We start from the raw sequence: 22,059 nt of genomic DNA, 5'->3' as shown, positions 1-22,059 counted from the left end.
TCCATTCTGTTAAACTACTGTGTTCAGTGGTGTTAAATCTAATAAGCTTTTAGTGCTCATGAGATTGTTATTTGCAGCCTCTGCTTCAAAGATCTAAAAGATCTAGGCCTATCAAAAGAGCAGCAGCAGATGACTGAACTGAAACGTTGTTAATTTGTCAACACGTTTGATCTGACTCAAATGTCACCTGCATAAATTAAAATGAACTAATTTAATTTGGATCTTATGCAGGCACAGGTGTGCACAGCTCCTCCAAGACACATCTGGCCACTGTAATTAGCTAGGATTGTAATTACGCCACAGTCCAGCAAGAGATCAAATCAGCCTCAGGGCCTTGGGACTGGATCTACTGTATGTTCTGGTCCAAGTAACGTTCCCTAACTTCAGTTCATCTTTGACACGTCAACAAGGAGTTGCTGCCGCAAACAAACACTTCAGGAATCATTTGTTTCCTTTTCTTGCACTAATCCAAGGTTAAATCCCTTATGGAACATCTTTACAACAATGCCACAAGAGGACAGCTTTCATCAACGAGCATCTGACACCACAAAGAGCTTCATGGGTGGGTAATCCATCCTTGTTGTTTTAAAGGGCAGTAATTTTGGATTAACGTTTTTCTTGGTGTCACCTGTTCAAAGAATTCCCACTGTTTCATCATCAAGAGTGACCACACTGGGGACAATTTTAATTAACTTTCCGGCAAAACAACACACTTGAACACTGTAGGAGTTCTTTCCAACTGCCTTTTAATGCTTTTGGCTAATTTCCTGAACACAACAGTGAGCGCTATGATGAGAACTCATTTAACGTGGCCAGTCCAGTGTGTCCGAAATGGTATAAAAGACCATGATTTGATCTCAGAATCAGAACAGCGAAGCAAGAGCTCCAGAGAGAAGTTCATCCAAGAAGCCGACACTTGACACCTCCTAGAAGATCTTCACCATGAGACAGTCGCTCATGTCCGTCATCTTTGCCACAGCACTCTTATTCAAGTGCTATGGAGCATTACCCATGGGTAAGATTGACGATGGCTCCTTGGAGCAGGATACTTTTTCCTCGCTGCTGAGCGACGAGGCAACGGAAAACAGCCTCAGCGACACAGATCTGAGCACCGTGGGGAAAACCAGAGGGCCGAGGGTAATAGTCGTTGCCGATCCAAGCCTGTGGAGGGACCTGAGAGTGCTGCGCAATAGACTTTCCCTGTACAAGCGGAGAGCTGACGACAACAGCCAGCTTGTTGACCACAGAGACGCCGGCCAGGACCTGAGCATCCCCATCCTGAGGAGAGACAACATGAGGTGCATGGTGGGACGGGTGTACCGGCCATGCTGGGAAGTCTAGGACAGTTTGCTCTGCTCGTCAAGGCATCAAACCAGAGGACCACCACCACATCCTTTCCTGCCTCATACTGAGCTGTAACATAATCCATAATTCTGTGTATCTATATTTAACATATTGCAGATCCGTGAATAAAAATCATTGAATTCTGCCTTATGTCTTGTACATGTTTGATATCTCTTTTGAGACTGTTGAGATTATGTTTGAGTTCTACTTTCAGATCTTTTCATAAATAATGGCACATCATTTATTCATTCTTAGACATAAGAATGGTATCAATTCAAAATGTCATGAAGCTACAAGGCAAAAGAGTTCATTTCCTGTTGGTTTGGCTTCTTCTGGAGGTATTGTAGCTTTGTTTCAACAAAACCATCTGTAATGGAAAGAGCCACCCTGATAATGCCTATGACTTACCCCTCTTTCAGGCAGCTGCCCTTTCTTCTAAAATTAAAGACAGATTTTCACATTACGTTTGTTACATCAGATCCTGCATACTGGCAAATGACCACTGTCTTACATGTGTTGGTGGCTTCCTGCCTGCACAACTAAGGCAAGCTCTTGGGAAAGCATTTCCTATCATACAGGAGCTAATCTTCCACAAGAATTGAGGGGTGTATTGGAACAATACAAAAGCATTAAGCTAAGTGATTTCCTAAGTACTGCAGAGTTAGGATTTAAAAGAAATCACCCTCTCAATCAATCAGGTAGCAACATAGCTAGTTAACTAGTTCACTAAGGAGTTCAGCATCAAGCTTCACTCCTTTGCTTCTGTCTCTTCTAAAGCAACGATTATCAACACGATTGCTTGCCAAAAGCTTCAACCATGTTGCTTTTACAAGACAAAAGGTTAGAATATGCCCTCTTCTTCCTCCCCTCATATCAGACTGAGGCCAGAGAAGTTATATTGCAAGATGGAACAAGTAGAAGCAAAACAAGAGTTAGCATTAGCACTGCTAACTTTATGTAGTGATAGCAAAAACGTACGTCTAGCGCCTTTTAATGAAATTTGGTGAAAAGTTCTTGTTCGCCATCTCACTGTCGTCACCTTTCTGTCATTATTTATGTCCTGATGAGGACTTCTAGTGGTCTTGGCCTACTAATTTTCATAAGTCATTATTTCTATGTGACGTCTTTGTGACACCAGAAAAAACAAATTAACCCAATAACTGTAGTAACGTGCTGTTGGTGCAGAATGATAATCTGGCCTTATGGGAGTTTGTATGTGTTTCCCGCTGTGAATTAAATGTGTGCAGTCGTGTGTGGTCCAGAGGTGACTTGTGAATTCCTGCAGCACTTTCCCCACCAGGAAACACTAGTTAAAAATGGAGGGTTGGAAGCTGCTGCTGCTGTTTGATTGTTGTGGGTTTGTCAAAGAGGCCCGGCCAACAACTGCAGAACATTCCTCACAAAATACAGAGTGAGAGCAGTGAGTCAGCAGAAAGGAGGATGTGTTTCTGGGAATGTCTGCACCTTTTTGGAATTCGGAGGCAAGCCTCTGGTTGGAAAAACAATTAGGCTAAAGACATCGGCAGATATCCAGCATGTGAAAAATGTAATGCCTACTCTGACAAAAACGAGTCATGAGCCACAATTTGGAAAACTGTGGTACTTTGTAAATCATTATAATCGACTTATTGCCTTGTTGACAACATGAGAACAGTTTGTGCAAAGTAAGTCCTTTAATTTGTATAGTATATTTAAGTATTGGATGACAAATTTTAGATCATGTTTTTTAAGACTTTGAGAGCTGAAGACCTGTTTTAATCATCTGATGACACAGACGACTAAAATATCTCCACAACTACTCAACGAATTGTCATATAATTTGGTACAGACACTCATGGTCCCCAGAGGATGAATTCCTCTGACTTTGGTGATTCCAACTGCTCCTCTAGCACCACTAATTTTTGTTTTAAAAACAGATTTTGAGATTCTTAACTGTGGATTCTTAGAGTAGCTAGCATCGCTGTAAACTTTTAGTCTTGTTGTATTGTGGACAAATTGTTTAAGCATGTGGACTTTACCAAGCCTGATGGATCTCGAAAGGTGATTAATGAGTCATAATGTTAGGAGGATTTGGTAATTTTGTGTAAGTGTAATTACGCTAAATTAACTATTTCCAAATACCTACCGCCGTGTGTATTTTCCTGTTTGTCATGCTCTAATGCGTCAAGTCCTTGGCTTTAAAAGTAAAAGCCCCTTTAAAATTATGACAAATTACAAGGGGAGCCTTTTAGCATTTACATACCTCACAGGAGTACGCAATTCAGATAAAGGTTTTATGGGAAGGTGTTTTGTTTTACAGATAACTGTGGGGAGCAACATCTGGAAACTGTTAGACAAGAGGCTGTGCAAACTTTATATTTAATCAGTAGTTGGTTGTATGTGGTTATTAATTTAATTTACCATGAATCTATAATACTTTACTTACCTTGGCTGACACAAGGCATGTTTTTGCCAAAATACAAAATACATTTTAATCATTTAAAGACAAATAAAACACCCTTGAGATTACTCTTGGGATGTCACTCTGCAGTACAGCATGTTATAATAAAGGCACAATACTGTGGCCATGATAACAATTGTTTTAACTTAAAGATACAACCATATATGGAAGCCGATCAGTATCATATAAGCCTGTTAGCCATTAACTGCCAAACTCCACCTCCATGAGCCAACATGGCTTTACTGGCTAAATTTACCCACAACTAAAATATTTAGGCAAAAGAAATACTTAAGTGACATCTGGTTTATGGCAACTGCAAACACAGCATTGTTCAGACATAGCCGAGCAGAGGTCTGTGTCATCTTTCTTACGAATGGGATCATCTGCAATAATCAGCGTGACCGGGAAATACTGTCGAGATGAACAGAAAAGATCCACTTTCCTGTGTTGCTTCCGCTTAAAAGGTGAACTTTGTCTCTGTATCACAGCTGCTATTTCGCAGTAAAAATATTTAATTCGCACAGAGATAACACCAACTATAGTTAAACTGATAGAAATGTGAATGTAGACTTGACATTAAACCTCTAATTATTACATAACTGCAGCAAAAGCCCACATCAAGGCCACTAATTATTGGTGATTTCCCATTAAGTTTCGTATTACACTTCATAATAAATGTTTCAGCCACTACTGCTACAGTCTGCAGGGAGGCTTTGTAAGGCTTTCTTGCCTTGCCTGTCGTTTCTTTCCAGAAGAATAGCACTATTAATAGCTGAGGAACAGCAGGAGAAAGGTTAGCTATCCATTGAAACTGTCTTGGACTTCATTATCAAAGGGTGGCAAGCACAGCTTGGCTGTCTGCTCTGTGTTACACGCTACTCAGTCCTTCTTTTCCCCAGAACGATTCATTTAGGCCGATAAGACTCTTAAGAAACCTCTGGACAGTTGTATGTGTGAGTGTGTGTTGGGTGTGATATTTCTTGAGTGAGGATTTAAAAGAAAGAATTAGAATTATTGGAATAAATTAGACTCTGGGACTGCAGAAACATACTGTCTTTGTAGATTCATGGTGCAGCTGTAACACAAGTTATAGGGCAGGATAAACAATATCCTGTAGCTGGATGTGATTAATGCATCAGCATTGAATAAATGAGTATGATTTGACATGTTATGAGTTATGAATCACTGATCAATTGCAGGCATTGTTACATACTGTACATTAAGTATTACAAAGAACATCAGCATGTAATCAACAGTACTGTACGAGATGGCACCAAAACCACCTAACCAAAGTGTTGACTTGACGAAACCCAGAACGTTTTCCAGGACTTCCCGTAACAGGACACTGAATGGAGAATTGATGTTGCTGAATCTGTCCAACTGGTTTACACTGAAGTTTGTCTCACAAACACTAGTCCAGACACGTAAACACAAGCAACGGGGTCTGTAGAAACAGGGGCACATGGACACAATATGCACTGTCTGCTGTTGTTATTACAAAATGTATTATATTCAGGATGTGAGTAAAGATAAAGTGTGATTAAGCTGATAAATGAATTATTGGGTAAGGAATCCTTGTAAATTTTGGCTATTGTACTAATTTAGTTTATTATATTTGGTTTATTTACAGTACAGAGGAAAAGAAAACATTTCACTCTAATTCTAAATTATTATTATTATTTCTCTGACTTTTTAAAAGTGCATCAATGTTATTTTTTGCATATGTATTATATTGAAAACTTAGAGCCCATGAAGTCCCGAAAGATTATTATTTAAAAATATATCTTGTGTGCATGAATTATTTGATTTATGTCTCAGGTTCACAAGTTACTATCTTGTGCACACAAAGTAATTATACAAGATGTAAATAAATAATCTTTTTGGACTTCAGGGACTCCATATAAAAGCAAAAGAGAGAAACAATTTTTAAAAAAGTGAAGATGTAAAGATTGTAAAGATAAAAACATGTACTGTACACAAATAAGTTTATATGAATAAGGCCCTATGTGACTGAGTGACACACAAGGAAAAAATAACCATGATTTGCTGTAACAGCACTGGATGGAAACCAGAAAATTCATCATTTTGGGCATCTGCAGCACCTTTTAAATCGGTTCCTTATGGGGCCCCCTGATTTACAAAGCAGAATAAGTGGTTTACAATCACAAAGGAGACTAGGGATGGTTTTAACATGCTAATATTTTGGACAGAGTGAGACTATTCAAGCTGTGGCAGCGAAGGCCTGCAATTGTCTGAAATGGCTGAAACAGCTGACGCAGTGAAAGTAGGTGAACGCATGAAGGCTAATTATAGCACGAAAGAGTCATCTGTGTATGGTTTCTCCACATTTTTGTTTGTTCAACAGAGCTCGTTTTGCACAGTTTACAGCAAATGGCTTTCGCCCTCAATGGGGTACCTTGGAAACAAAATGAACATCTGGAACCCATTTTTGGCAAAGAGATTATTCTGTCTGGACTGTCAAGATAAAAATCAGTACATTGTTTTACCAAATTGCTACGGGAGTACTTTTTTAAAATTCATTTATTTATGCCTTTGAGATATTATGTCTGGGTTAAAACTGTATGCCACATCTCATACTGGAGCGAGGATTCACAAGGAACAGTTCCCAACAACCTTTTTTTTTAAACTTCAGTCAAGTTAGTCATCCTGATCACATACATAAAGACGTGTTATGCAACAAGGTTTCAGAAATGAAAGATCAATAGGACAAAAAACTTGTGATGAAGCTACTAGTTGGAAATTCTGGTCTACCATTGCAGCTTGAGGTCAACACTGAAATGACATGGTATATTTAAAGCTCTCTCTCTTGTCAGTTTTGGCTAACAATTGCCTATTAACACATCATGTTGCCAAACCAGGCTGTGTAACCCCACAATTGTTGATTTCCACAGCTCTAATTCCAAGACAACAGCTTCTCCTCTCCAAAACTAACCACCTAAATGCCTTCCAGTAAAGGAAGCGGCTATGCTCTTTTAGTGAATTTTGCTATAAGTAAGTTTTTGCTATTGCTACAGAGCCAACATTAGCATGAACAGCTGTGTACTTACCAGTCTGGAGGAAATTTTGTGAGTTCAGCATCAAATTTCATTCCCTTACTCACCAACTGGCAATGGAAAGCAACGTCAATGTTTACTCTTTTTTTACTTCTATTTCAAAACTGAAGTTAGCATGCTAACCAGCTAGCCCCAGCCTATCCTGTCTTGTAGTACCACTTTTCGATAGTGAGTCACTGTAGTGTCTAGACTGCCCTTACTCCAAAATGAGAAGATGAAGAAGTAGCGTTGTCTATTCTAACCTCTTGGTGAAAAAACTGCTATTAATGCTAATGTTAGCTATATAGCGATAGCAAAAACTTAACACTACAGATAAGTGACAATAGGTAAGCGTGGATTAAGTTTTGGGTTTGTAGCAACAACAAAAAGCATCAGAAAACTGTGTAAAACATGAAAAAATATACTTGTAAAACAAGTATTCAGTTTAGTTAAATAAAGGTTGCTGCCACAATTGAGAATTTATGGTAATTCATAACACTGAGACACTGAAATTCAATGTCATACCTATCCCCATATTGTTACATTGGTGAAAACATCTAAAGAATTTCTTTTCTGAAAGATTTTCTCAAAGTTTATGTATGATGAAGTAACTGGTGCTTAATTTAGGTCAAATCTTTGCCCAGATGAACCATAGTTAACCCTGGAAAATCACAGCAGGGCACAGTGGAAAACTGTGGTCATCGCAGTGTTTTCCTCCGCCACACTTCATTGATCCCTGAGGAGGAGGAAATACACTTCCTCCCTCAGTGGCGGATGAGAGCATAGAGGACAGGGGTCGTTTGGACCACAGAGACTCCAGAGCGAGAGAGTCGGCCATTAGCCTGACGATCGTTTTGCAGCAAAAACACTTGGGGCAAACAGGAAGTGATTCATGGATCATTGGTTGCAGTTCTCCAATCTGATAATAGCCTGGTTCCAGACCTCTGAGTGGACCAAATTATCTGCTAAATGTACAGTATTAGTTCAGTTTATTCAGTATGCACTATATAGCCTCCTCATCAAAATGATCAGATCTTGAAATTTTGTTCTATGATAATACACGTCTAATGGCTTTTCTCTGTCTTTGTTTATCTTCTATAATTTTAACTCTTTTACCACAATATAGCTGATATAAAGAATGTTTCAAAGCAAATTTGAAATACACATTTTACCTTTTAAGAGATGTATTGGCACTAATATTTCATTTCTCATTTATTGACAGAAGATGAATTATTGTAAGAGAAAAAGTTGTATTTGGCCAGATGGTTTTCATTTTATTTTAAAATGGACATCTGCCCTACCATCTGTCTCAAGCCATAAGCATCGTATTTATCTCCAGATTTATCACGATAAGTGCAGTGACAGTGACTGTCTCTTTGTGAGTGAAACCTGATATTGAAATCTAATTTGGCATCGCAGTTCTTTGCTCCCTAATACGATCAGTCCAATAGTCTGGTCAACCGGTTACATGGCTTCTGGCGCCAAAGGGCTCTCCGACGTCCAATCCTTATTGAATTCCTCTCAGTCAGTTTAAATAATCAGTGCAACAGCTCAACATGTTCAAGCCTGACAAGCTGTTAGTCACCGGAGACCAAAGGCATCAGATCAAATGGTAAACGCAGCTCCTCTGTAGCGAATTACAGCAAGAGCGAGATATGTTTGAAAGCTCAAATTTTGAGGAAGCAATCATGGAACTTTAATCAGCTGCAATTCCTCAGCCGTCCACTAGATGCTATCGAACTTTCCCTGCTGTACCAGTCACCTGACCTTCCCCTCCCATTAACACACCTGTTTCCCAGTTACCTACTTCCTGCCTGTTTCACCTGCTCGCTGCCAGACCACCTTTCCTGTAAGCTTTCCTTGTCATCATCAGCTTTACCATTAAATTGTTCTTTCTGTATGTTTGCTTTTGGGTTCTCCTCCCTGTTTCCTGCTACGGGATGTGCTATGATTTATTTGTGGTTCTTGTTCCTGTTACCCAGCGGCCTCTAGCTACAGGGGGTCTCATCCTATGATGAAGCCCCCTGTAGTCAGAGGTCTCTGGGTACTGGCCCTGTTGGCCCGTTAATCCTGCATTCATCTGCACTTCAATACCCCACAGATATCAGAGCTGTGACACACCAGATGTTAGCTTATATGCCAATGATCTGAGGCCCCTTACAGGCCTCACAAAGCCCTTTGCCCAAAGGGTGAGAGACAGAGACACTGACAGGGAGACATGGAGAGAGAGAGAGAAAGAAAGATGACTCTTGGCAGCTGAGTTCTTTCTTTCTTGACTTTTGTTGCTGAGTGTGTTGATTTTCCACTGTGTTTTATTGTTTTTTCTGTGCATACTATGAGCCGATGTTCCCAGAAATGAGACAGAAGCAGACCAGTGGGAGAGCAGAAATACCTCACACTATGCTGCACACATGCATGGCTTATTTTCATGTGCTTTTTAAATTTCAATTAACTGCGGAGTATTGCCTGTGTTTTGACGCTGTTGCCCAAGTTAAACTGCTGTTCTTTTTCATTTTCGTAGGCTACAAGAGGTCTCTGAGTTCACAATGTCACGAGTACAGTGGGAAGACATCTGAAGTCAAGTGGAGGTTGTTACAAAGCAGTAACTCACTGGCACAGGACAATAACGCGTCTTCTTCCCAGAGAGATTAGCTAATGAGTGTATACGACAGAAGAACTCTCAGGTGAGTGGATTCAATCAGGCTTTCCTCTACTTAATTCACTCTCTCACTCGTCATTCAGAAGACAGGCAGCTAGAGTGACACATAGACGCAGGACTTCTCATTCATTTGAATGGGGCTCGAGGGGGTGTCGTGGTTCTAGTGGTCCTTTAGCAGGTTTTAGTTGGCAGTGACAAGGTTGTAGGGATCCTGTTGGTGGTTCTAGTGGCCAGCAAGCAGGCTCTAGGGGTCCTGTTGGAGGACCTAACTGACATAGAGGTGATTCTAGTTGGCCTTTAGAGGTTTTAGTGGTCAGTGAGGAGATTCAACAGGTCCTTGAGGTAGTTCTAGTGGTCCTCAAGGAAACTCTAGGTTCCATGTAGGAGTCTCTAGTGGGCCTTAATGCATTTTTAAGGGTTCCTCAGGTGGTTGAACACCTTTGGGGGCGACCACTATCATCAAAACACCAAATGAGCAAATATTTTTTGGAGGACTGGACTTCATACCTCCTGTTTTTGAGAATCTATAATGAAGAGTACTGAAGCTGTCCTGGAGGCTTGTGGCAGAAAAACACCTTACCCTCTACTTCACCACTCACCTGTGCTCTTACAGCATTAGTGTATAGACTTGAATTGGAGCCTGTCTCTCTCGTCAAACACACCTCTCTCCATTTTTCAGTTTTCAGCAACTGCTGTTCTCCCTCAGCAGTCGTCAGTCATTACGAGACAGTGGTTACATAAGCTTGTATTGACACACACACACACACACACACACACACACACACACACACAGTGTATTCACAGCGTTCCCTCCTGACCACCAGGGTCTGCTGGTGAAGTGACCTGCGGAGGCAGAACACTCGTCTGCTTAGACAGACTTTTCCGGCCGAGCTGTGGTGCTCCACAGCTGACTCCATCATTCAGTCCCAGGTGTCCTTGTCTGGCTCCATGGGGCCGGGTGACATCATCGTCACCCCCCCACCCCTGCCCTACCCCCTGTCTTCCCTCTGCTGTCTCTAATGGAGGCCCGGAGCTGGTGAAGGGGCCTTGTGAATAATTTAGGAGCTCTGGTGCACTTTATAACCTGGCCTGCAAGGCTAGCCGGGACATTCACCCTAAGTGCATTAGTATAATAGTCGGGGAGGAAACTAGCCTTTATTGACTAATATAATCAATAACTGTGCTTCTGTTCGCTGTTGACTCCCTGGAGGCTTCTGTGTGTGTGGGATGATGGACTAAACTACCAGAAAACACTCATGAGAACAACAAAAAAGTAACCTCACGTAATTACGCTTTGAGGAAAATTGGGTTATATTTGATTCTCTGTGAAATGATGAGCAGATGTTGTCTCGAAGCAAACAGCAGATGAGTAATTGGAGCAATTTTATTCATCCATTCATTCATTTTTAGACATTGGTGAGTGAGCGACCATCTGTAACAATCAGAAACATAATTTCCCCACGGCAAGGCGAAGAAACTCCTCAGACGACATGCATTATGCACCTGAGGTGACCAGTTTTAAACAAGGAAAGAGCTCTGTAACCAAGGAAATACTGTATCGCTTTCAAGAGGAGAGTGACACGTGACGAATGGCGTAATTATCTCAGGCTTCTTGAGTAAGATAAGAGTCCTCGAAATATTCATTCAGAGGAGGAGCTCACCTTCACGAGGTGAAAGCTGAAGGGAAAAAATGACTCCACTTTAATTTAACAAAGTGCTTACTCAGCGGTGTACACAGAGAGAGCACTGTTATTAACACTGCTAGAAATAAACAACACAAAAATCAGAAAATGTCTGAAGCATAATCAACCTATGCAGCTGCTTATTTGAATAATAATTTACTATGTTTTCATCCAGGATTTATTCTCAGAGGCACTTAAGTTCTCAGTTTTAATATGTCATTAATATGTATAATGTTGATACAGATTTCCATTTGTATAGCTCAGTTCTAATTATATGATCATGCTGTTATTATTATTATGGTTTATTTGTGTTGTGTTTCTGGTTGCTTAAGGCACCTCAGGTCCCAGGAGGATCCCTAACAAAACTGTTTTTCATTCTCTGTTCGTTTTTTATGATAATTAGCCTCGATCTCTGTCGTTTCATTAGAATTGCAGAACTAAGCTGATCTTTGGGAAACTCTCAAGGTTGTCTAACCAGGCTTACTTCTGTTTTGAAAGCATTTCCAAAATCTTCAGAGACTCTTCGAACCATTGTTTGCTGCTCAATAGAAAAATACAAGTACATTCCTTTAATCTAGCATAATAGAAATATTAATTTGTCCAGTGTATTGGTTTATGACCAAAATTTAAGATGGTAAACAACACTGTACTTGCTTAGAATCTGCATATTAGCATTGTCAAATGAAAAAACTGGTGAGATGTTTTTAATCAAATTTGGGTATTTGGGAGAGCTGGAACAACATTTATGGAGTGTCTTAAATTCTACGTTGTGCACACACTGGTAGATGGAGTTAAGATCCTTATTAGGACGCAAAAATGCTTGGACCACTCCTGCTAAGAGCACATCCCTGGCAAAATTCTGCTAATTTAGGAGTCAAAACCCCTCAGATCTCAGTTCAGATAAGAATCAGCAGAGGTGCCAAGGTCCAGCAGTGAACAGTCTCTGCCAATCTCTGTGTCGCATGCAGACAACAAAGGCCAAGTGACCCCAGAGGTTGATTTACAATGTGTCAGCAGGAGCAGCAGTGTCTCCCCCTCCCCTCCCCTCCCTTCCACCCTCCCCTCCTCCTCCCAACACATTGAGGATTTATCACACGTTTGCCAGGCAGCCTGACTCACCAAACAGGTCAGATTACAAGGTACTGTAGATACCAGGAGACATCTTTAAAGAGCAGCCATGCTGGGTGCTTACATTAGTTTTTAAAAAAATCAGACATTACGCAACATCTATAAGGGTAATATATACATATATATTGAGGATTTTATGACATAAATGTTAAAAACAATTTAATAAATCAAACCTTAAAACAGTACAGTACCTCATTTCATGGCTCATAAACTCACCTATAGCGCTTTTTGTGACATAAGAAAGAAATAATCTACCACAAAAAATGTAATCACAGCACCAAGAACAGGATTCATGGGCAGTCTTGTTCTCATTATTACTGATCTCGTAAATCAAAATACAAACACTGGCTCAGTTCCCTCAAAGTAAAACAGTGTGATATAACCTCTGATAGTCACAGTGCATGGCAACATTGAACTTAATGGCCCTTTAGTGATTATCATTATTATTACGTTGTACAATAAGGTTAGGTAAAAAGCAGGGCACAGTTTGGCAAGTACAAACTATTGGTGCTTCAGTCAGCATGATGTAATGTGAACATCAAAATGTAGTGTACGTGACCGCTGGTGAGGAAGTTAGTAAGCTGCATGTTATGAGCCAGATTCATCAGCAGGTCTGAAATCTCACGAGGATTTATTTAAACAAAAGGTCAAGACATGTTTTATTCTTAGATTAGTCACTGAGAGTCAGTTTGCACAGAACAATATGTTTCTGTGTTTTCACATGGTGACAAATCTTTGGGTCTCCCCAGATAATATTCAGACAAACAGTGACACAGAAGTGGAATTTCATACTTAAAATGCAGTAACTCTGGAAGGTCCCCACTTGGTTTGGATGATTCCTCAGATGAGCTTCAGATGAACTTTAAAGGTCATCTTTGCACATATGGTGAGGACTGTGAATCCTGTCCTTCCTATGCTTGCACCGGCAACCAGCAACAAATAACTTCTTCACTGTACATATGAACATTTGGGTAATCTGAACCAATAAATGCTGGTTGACGTAATACGCATCACAACCTGTCACTAAAAACACCAGATTTAAAACTCTGGTATACTGTTAAAATCTGAGATTTATAGGCTTGATAGCCTTAATCAACATTGTGTGAACTGGTTTGGCAGTGAGGGCTTGAATGTAATGGACTCCAGATTTAATATAGATGCTAGTAATGCAAGTTTTAGACTGGTTGACATACAAGCAAGTTAACTATGTGGGAAAATGACATCCCAATTCTTAATCCCACTGAGACACACTCCCACTGGGGGTAAGCAACCATCGTAAATGGATTATTTGGTACAATAACTGTCCTCAACAAGTTCAAAATTCAATATTTAGATCCCTTGGTGATACAGCTTTCATATTGGTTCATACTCCTGTCTTTAAAAAGTACACCATCATTCTGGCACTTTAAAATTGCTGGACCAGACCTATCAAGAAGAAGTTGTATCAAGAGGGCCAGTGGAAAAATCAGTTGGGGAACTGAAGAACCAAGAGTCCTCGTCTCTCTGGAACCACATTGTACTCTGAACTGGTCCAGTCAAGCTGCTTGGTGGCCAAAAATAACCTCTGAGCACTGAAACAAGATAATAACTTCTTTTTGTCTCCCCCCAAAACAAAGTCTCCTGCCAAAACATGCATGTAATAAAATTTGGGATTTCTACAGTGGCTTTATCCTGCATAACTTGACTTTATGTCTGTGTTTGTGTAACCAGGCTGTTGTTCGTAACATGTGCCAAAGTATAGTTTGCTGATTTAAAGGATAAGTTTGGTTTTGGTTTACTTCTCGTCCATGTTGCTCATGTGATGATGTGGAAAGCTACAAAAAAAGGTACTAAATGGACCTCTAGGTGATATTGTTTTGTCATATGCTGTTTTGAGCTCAAGAATGAGCTTTGAAGGTCAATATTTAAGACAACATAGATGAGAAGACCTTGAAGTGAGAAGTCAGAAAGGTTATTCACTCTGCTGATGAAGGCCATGTGATATGACTGAAAGCTTGAGAACAGCTACTAAATGGATTTTTGGGTGAGATTGAGACACAGATAGAAGGATAGGACACATAAGAGGCCTCATAGCACATCATTTATAGTCATTCAGAGTCGTACTACATTCATAGTTTTAAGATGTTTTATCTTTTCACTTTTTAATTTCCACTGATCTTTGTTCAAACCGTATATAAAAGCTTCCTCCTTGCTCTCCAAACTGCTCTCACGATGCAGTGTCTTTGAAAAGAAAACACACACACACACTCCTGTCTGCGACGATTCAACAAACACGTTCGTATAACCGTGATCGTGAGGAGCTGATGACTTCCTGCTCACCATTCAGACCGTGCATACAGGGAGGTTAAGGTGGTCTGGAGAAAATCCTATTCACACTTGTTTCAAACACCTTACTGTTCGGGTCCACAATGGCAGCCTTTATTTCCTCCGTGTGACATTGAGCGTCAAAGGTCAGTAAAGTTCAGGAAGCACATGATTTTTATTTGAAAATCCATAAATTGTGAAAATGAATGCCCCTGTGTTTATTTGTGCTTCACTCCACTCTCAAGCCCAGAGGCCTCATTCTGCATGCCAGCTGCCAACCTATTAGCGCCCCACGGAAACCCTAACAGTGCTGCCACGGGCCAGCTGTTTGTTTGACTTTGTCATTATTGAATTGAGACACGCAGACTTGGTGGACGGGAGGTGAGAATGGGCATTGACTCATTTTGAAGGGTGCACTTGTTAAATCTCTGGCCATCTTGGACGATGTTTAGACTGGGAAGGAGTTCCAAACTTTTGACTCTGGTCTTGGACGATCTGCTTGTGGGGATCTGTGCTGCTGAAATACTGAGCGGTCTGAAGCCAAGCTTTGCATTCTTTCTGGACCTCAGTGCTGACTCGCAAATTCACTTAATGGGGAGAGCTTGAATAAACATGGAAAAGGACAGAAGCATTTGGGCTCTAAGGACACTGAAATGTGCGAGAATACAGCCATCAGGTTTGCGTGATTGTACATTGCTGTAATTTAAGTGGTCGGTTCACCCAGCATATTTTATCATTCAATTTTAGTGGTGTCTAACCATGTGGATAGTTTTGGTTTGAGTTGTAGGTTTTGCGATATTTGCCTCTGATGAAGCCAATACAATGGATGTGAAGGGAACTCCAGTAAAGCTGACTGAAACACAATGTCTCAATTATATTCTGGATAATCCACAAACCAAATTGACTGACTGAACAATGAAGGCAAACCACATCGATAGGCAATAAGTGATTACAGCATCGACTAAGAATGGGTTAAAGGAGCTATCTGTAAGTTTTTGCTGTCGCTACATAGCTAACGTTAGCATTAACAGCTCTTTACTTACCTGTCTAGAAGAAACATAGGCTTGTTTAGAATCAAACTTCATTCCTTTACTTGTCAAGAGCCACCTTCAATGGTGGAACTAAATATCCTCTTTAAAGTCATCGATCAGGAGTCAGTGGTAGAACACAGAAGGCAGACATTTTCATCCGTCACCAGAGTCTATCTGAGACTATCCCTCTCTATATTTACGACTGCCTGCCAATAGGCACATGTGAAGTTTCGCTTTGAGATTAGTTTTGTAGGTATGTGGTCATAGACCAAAGAATTGGACAAACTTGAAATTTTATCTGATTGTGGCACTAGATTAAATGTTACAAGTCTTAGTTAGTTATTAAAATTAATCTTGAGGGCTACATGAATATCTGAATTTCATGGTAATCCATCCAATAGTTCAGTGGTTTTAAGATATAAGGAACAAAAATGTCAGGCTAGATTAAATGTTAGTGGGTAACCAAAGTCATTAGGAAACATTGTCTGGGAACCATGTGTGATGTTGAGATATTTCACTGTGAAGCACAAATGTGAATTTGCCGATGGTGTTGGATGAAAAGTCAGGGGATCACCAAAGTCAGTAGGTGTTTTATTAATGATTTATAGTCTCAGAGCCTGACCTGAGATTACACAAGCATGGAGATTCCTAGAATCCAAGATGAAACCCAGGAGTCCATCTGGTTATATTCAGTCATATCAGGTCAAGTATAAGGCCTAGTTGTCTTGCAGTGGGTCTTGTGCATATGTTTATATACCAGGGTCGATTCAAGCAAACTCTCTATCAGCTCTAGCTTTTTTGGAATTTGGGTGAACATACCCTGTACGCATTTTAGGATTACTAGCAAATGTTGTGTTTCAGTATTCGGTTGCTGAGTTGTCTCGAGTCACGCAGCCACCATGTTCAATTTTCCATCATAATAAATGTCACGCAGCTGAATCTCTGTCAGAAAAGGCCAAATTGTGTTCCAGGCAGCTGCAAGTGTATGGTTTGGAGCCCCGCACAGGAGGAATCTCTCTTGTAAACCGATATGGCTGCTCAGTCATGACCTCAGCCTCCAAGTATGAACTCTCAGTATGATCTGTGGGTTTAAAAGCCCTGCTTTCCAAGATAACTGAGACTAATTATCATGTGTCTCTGTAGAAAACAACAGAGGCAGAACTAGATGGATGAAAGGGATGTGCTCTTAAGGTGTCAACATTACTGCCCGTATATCATCGTCAGGTAACAGATGCACAGCTCAGAGACTTGGATCAGGGTTGTGTCAAACAATTTAGCATTATATAACTATCAAAGGATGGTTTGGCTGTGTTGCTGCCTCACAAGACAGTGAATGCACCACTGATCTTTTATGTGGAACTTGCGTCTCGCATTTCACTGTATGATCTCTGCGCATGGAGCTCAATAAACCCAAAGTGCCAAATAATGTTTTTCCCCTTTCAGCAGCAGATGATTCCTGGTTTTGGGCCTCTACTGCGATAGAAATGTTATCCAGAAACCCCGTAGGAGTGATGGCCTCATGACCCCTGATGATGTACACAATGACTCATGTCATGCAGGTGGCAGGTGGTCTAGTATAGCAAAGCTCTCTGGGGCATCCCCATGGGGGTGTGAGGATGGATAGGGAGGTCTGGTTCCCCCAGGGTCTCAGCTGTGAAGGGGTTAAAGTGATAATAGCTCCCACTCTGCTTTGTCCATTAGATTTAAATACTTGTGGCTTGATGTGATGTAATTGAAACTGTGAGGAGCCTCTGCATCTGTAGCTTACATGAGATCTCCATGTGTCTTCAAAGTATTAAAGACTATGACTCAACAGAAGTGGTGGATGACGGACTACGCCAGATCATACCCAGATATAGTCCATTTTGATGGAATTTTAAAGTGACCTGGAAAAAAGACATGTCCTTTTAGGACTTAAGTGTTACTGTAACGCGATCTTGCTTCTAGACCTTTTCATAAGACAAAGCACAGGTGTTCATGATGGCTGAATTTCATGTAGCTGCTTTGATTTCAGGGTCCTCAGTACAAATGAACCATTGTTAATGTTATCTTTAACAGCACCTGTGTTTTTATCAGTGACAAGCCAAAATGTCTACAACACTGTGCTGTTACACAGATCAATAGTATAGCCTACTGAATATTGATTTTAAGCCTGATGCTTGTTAATGCTCTCTGGTGGACAAGCTGTGTAATTGCAACAGTTTGAAATAAATGTTTTGGTATGCTGTGAAAAATGTGTTGAGGAATATTAAATGATTTGATTGACATGGTTCAAAATTCAGGTTTGTAAAGTTTATGCAGACAGCAAAATACAAAGCACAAGATTTAATAGGCAATGCTCTCAACCAGTCTCTTACCCACCAAATTCACTGTCAGTATAGTGGGGTGGCCTTGTGTTTAAAACTCTGGCATGCAGTCTGGTGCAGTTCTGGACTCAGTGTTCTAGTTTTTAGAAGTGGTGGCTTGACTTTTGGCTTGCCAAATTGTTGCATAAATTCTGTGCTGAAATACATGTTGTCCAGCCCTGACAGTCAGGGAACAAGGACCACAAAAAGGGTAATCACAGAAAATAAGCATGAGAATTTAAGCTCATTTTTTTGGTTTAGTGACTGGGAAGTAAGACATTTATGTCATAGTTAAAACCTGAAACATCAAATGTAATGAAGCTACTAACTATTCCCATAATCACAGCATTTTAGAGCATGAGGTTGACACATGGGGCAAAGAACTGGAAGCTACAGTCCAGTACTGTTAGTCTTAGAGCAGCCTCTAGTGGTCAAGATGCATGACAAAGGAGCAAACATCTGGTCAAAACCATTTAATAGATGATTTAAGAACAACATTTAAGAATGTAAAATCATTTTAAAAGTATTGCTGTACATTTTACACACTCACAGCCACACATTAAGAAAACAATGCCATAAAGACTGGAAAAAAAGGGCAACACCTGCCCACTGAACCTTTACATGGCTGACCATTCTGAAAGCATGCAACAAGCTTTAGATTTCTCAACAGCAACTGAGCTATAAAAATAACTTCCAGGGATTTAAAATGCTGTGCATAAGTGTAAAATATTGTGTTCAAGGCTGCTCTGCAGTCAAGATTTCAGTCAGCTAACAATAAGTAGTGCATTAATGATCCATGTTGTAAACAGACATGGTGAAGAAACAGTGAATTGGTAGAATTACAGTCGTCATTGGTGGCTGACTGATTCTTGTGGAGTGAGCTATGAGTTTTAGGAATTAAAACTTGTAGCATGCCTTGGAAAATGGTCAGCAACAGCATGCAGCATCTCAGTTGGTTAAAATACACAAACCACTGACATGGTCCCTTAGCGTGCTGATCCTTCAGCCACGTTAAAAAGTTTAAGTTACAACTGTACAAGTCAGCACATGGTGCCAAAAAGAACATTTAAGTCATCTCACTGGGTGAGCTGCTTTGCAAGGTCCTTCACAACTGAAGATTTGAGCTGTGAGATGGTGGCGATCCTCATCTGCTTAGAAGTTGAGTATTTGCCCTTGATAGCCTGCAACAAAGAGATTGAGTGTTAGAAGTATGACAAATTCAGTTAAATTGGAAACCAATTTGGCTGTAGAGTTTATAGAAATCACATGAAGGTTGTGGTATTTCGTTACAACTTACCATGTGTTTGGTCAGCCCGTCGTTCACTTTCACAACATTCTTGGCAATGTGTGCCATTACAGGAATCAAACTCTCTGCTGTGTAGCCCATATAGTGCTGCAGTGTCACATCCTGAGGAGAGATTTCAGAAACAATGTTCAAAATTCAGGATTTAGCTTGCAAATACTGCATGGGTATATGCAGCAAGAAACTTTAGGAAAAGGCAATAGTTAGTCTACTTTAAAAAAAAAAAAAAAAAAAAAAAAAAAACCCTTCAGAAGTTTGGATTGTCTAAACTTTTTCCTATGTGGTTTCAAGACACCAGTATGAATGAAGCCATGACACTCACCCATTCTCCAACATCCAAGACCTTGAGGGTAAGAGCCAAAGCAGCACTAGCCATCATGGAAGGTGGGAAGTGAACCATCTCGTAGTCGACCATGGTGAGCTCCAGGAGGTATTTTGCCAGGGTGTGCTGCTCAGCTGTTACCTGAGGGGAGACACCAAGACAGGTTAGTGACTGATAAATTGCTATATGAAACTGAATTTAGTTTCTGCTGGGCCAAGATGCCATTACCTCATAAATCTTTGAGGCCCTCCGGAGGAACTGCAGGGGCAGAGGGCGGCCCAGTTGGAACTTGAGCACCCGCAGGATGGTCATCTCCATGTCTCTGATCTGGGCGGTGGTGTAGGCCCTGTCCGTCACGTAGGCAAAGTCTGAGATCTCTGGGGGATACATCTCCTCGTATTTGGAAGCGAGGAACATGGCGGTCACTCCGACCAGCTGAAGCTGCTTCTTGGGGACTGGGTGGTCCTGTTGGACATCACATGATTAGAAACACATGTAGCAATAAACCACCACTGCTATGTAGCATGCAAGGTAGTAGTGACAGATGGGCCATGGTTTACCTGAAGAAAGCGGTCAATGATTCCCACAGTCATGTACATTGTCTCCTGCAGCAGACGGAACTTAAGGCTCACTTGCACCAGCCAGTCAACAAGAATGGCTCGCATGTTACCGGTCACCTCCTGACCCTGCAGGTAGTTGGGTCTAACATTCTGCTCATCCTGAGCAGACAAGAAACTGGGTTAAAGCCAAAGACAAGTTGGGGAAGAAACCAAAACATTTAACATGAATTATAATCTTAATTGAAATGTAACTTGCCTCAAGCTGTCTGAGGTACTTGTAGATGTCCTTCACATACTCGCTGCAGAGCATGGGGTTGTCATAGTCATCTGCATCCACATCCCGGATAGCAGTATCAAGGATGACATCAGAAAATGCTTGACAGAGGTCAGCAGGCTCACAGCCAGAAGTCTCCATTGGAGTGGGGGATGCTGGTTCAGGCGGAACCTGGAATGGTGGAAAATCCAACAGGAGTTCAAACAAACTGAAGCACCACACCCAGCAGGCTTTTGTACCTTAAAAACCACAGATTGCTGTTTGCATGCAACTCACCTGTACCTCAGGCTCAGGTTTAGCAGGAGCAACATTTTTTGGTTTGGGTTGCTCAACCACTGGTGCTTTTTCAACTTTGGTGGCGACTTTGGTCTTCTTGATGGCCTCTGTCTTGATGCCCTAAAAATCAGATAGTAAAGTCATAAGTGTGAGCTGAAATGTTGGCAACGTTATATATTCTGATTTCACCTTTCTTAAAATGAAGATTTGTATTCTCCAGCGTTATAGGTTTGAATGTTGGGCAAGGAAAAAAAAAAGAAAAAAAAAAAAAAAAGCAATTTAACAAACATGTAAAGAAACTTTCCACAACTTTCCAACCTTGATGAGTGTAATTGGTAGTTAGATTTATAAATAGAATTGTTACTCGATTAAAATGCAAGTGCATGCATTTAAATAGCAGAGGCACTGGACTGGTGTATTTCCGTTCTGTTAACACCCTCTTGTTCCACTACATTTAGACCTTCGGTGAATACAGCTGCTAGGCCATTATGCATAATCCTAGAACATACAGGTAAACTCGTGAATTTGATAGTGAAGTTATTTTACCTTATTTGCCTTCTTCGGTTCTTTGTTAACTGCGATGTTTCCGATTTCGCCGAGCGCAGCTCGAGGCTTTGTGGGCCCGGTAACCGAGCAGGCCTTGCCACCGAGGTCAGTCCTGGTAGAAGCCAAGCGGTTCTGCAGAAAAATAAAAACCAGTAAAGCAATGTTGCAATTGCAGGTATAGAGCAGGAGGCAGAGTATTTAGTCGAATTCCTATTATTATTATTATTATTATGGAACGGCACGAGAGCAGACCCCCACCGCGAGGCACAAGGGTATTTAACACTGCAGGTATTTTAAAAAATGAAAACGAAATAAAGCCACGTTTTACTTAAACATTTTTCCACTTCCATTTATATAAATAAGAAATTAAGAAATACAAAAAAAAAAGCTTACTCTGGTTACTCGAAGAGCCATTTCGAAATGTGTGTTGCCTCGACCAAAAGACGGAGTATCGTAATGGAGAGTGATGCGGTGTAGATTCAAGCTTCAGCGTCTTGGTTTAAATCCTCGCTCCCTACAAGCTGATTCGCTGTGCCCCGAACTCTCCGAGCATCTGATTGGTCGAGCGCATCTGTTTCAAATGCGTTCCCCGGACAACCAGTGGTCACGTGATTTGGAATCTTATCGTTCGCTCACTTCCTTTTCCTGTTATGCTCTCCTTATATTTTTTAAAAATAATATTTTATAGAACCTTTTTTTTTTTTTTTTTTTTTTTTTACCATACAGAGAACGTGTTTACATCAAAAAAGAAAGGTTAAAAAACAGTGAGTTAAATGGAAAAATAAAAATGTA

The 22,059-nt window shown here is 40.7% G+C and overlaps 2 protein-coding genes across 3 annotated transcripts; one reads left to right on the top strand and one right to left on the bottom strand.

The window, feature by feature from the left end:
* The first annotated feature begins 848 nt into the window (after positions 1 to 848).
* On the top strand, positions 849 to 1,494 carry pmchl (pro-melanin-concentrating hormone, like). Its single transcript, XM_018685311.2, has one exon. The coding sequence runs from the start codon at positions 943 to 945 to the stop codon at positions 1,339 to 1,341; it is 399 nt and encodes a 132-aa protein (XP_018540827.1). The 5' UTR covers positions 849 to 942; the 3' UTR covers positions 1,342 to 1,494.
* Positions 1,495 to 18,444: 16,950 nt separating this feature from the next.
* On the bottom strand, positions 18,445 to 21,818 carry ccnb1 (cyclin B1). Of its 2 annotated transcripts, none has more exons than XM_018685306.2 (9): positions 21,661 to 21,818; positions 21,268 to 21,399; positions 20,722 to 20,841; positions 20,428 to 20,616; positions 20,172 to 20,330; positions 19,840 to 20,076; positions 19,612 to 19,752; positions 19,284 to 19,394; positions 18,445 to 19,167 (listed from the first exon to the last, which is right to left on the bottom strand). In XM_018685306.2, the coding sequence occupies exons 1-9, from the start codon at positions 21,679 to 21,681 to the stop codon at positions 19,063 to 19,065; spliced, it is 1,215 nt and encodes a 404-aa protein (XP_018540822.1). In that variant the 5' UTR covers positions 21,682 to 21,818; the 3' UTR covers positions 18,445 to 19,062. The 2 variants fall into 2 exon arrangements, with proteins under 2 accessions (XP_018540822.1, XP_050928736.1); XM_051072779.1 differs by having other exon boundaries at positions 20,728 to 20,841.
* Between the last annotated feature and the right edge of the window lie 241 nt (positions 21,819 to 22,059).

The sequence above is a fragment of the Lates calcarifer genome, linkage group LG9, assembly GCF_001640805.2.
Source record: "Lates calcarifer isolate ASB-BC8 linkage group LG9, TLL_Latcal_v3, whole genome shotgun sequence".
NCBI classification, from domain to species: Eukaryota; Metazoa; Chordata; class Actinopteri; family Centropomidae; genus Lates; species Lates calcarifer.
The sequence above is the reverse complement of the archived record's forward strand: the minus strand, read 5'-3'. Positions and strand labels throughout refer to the sequence as shown.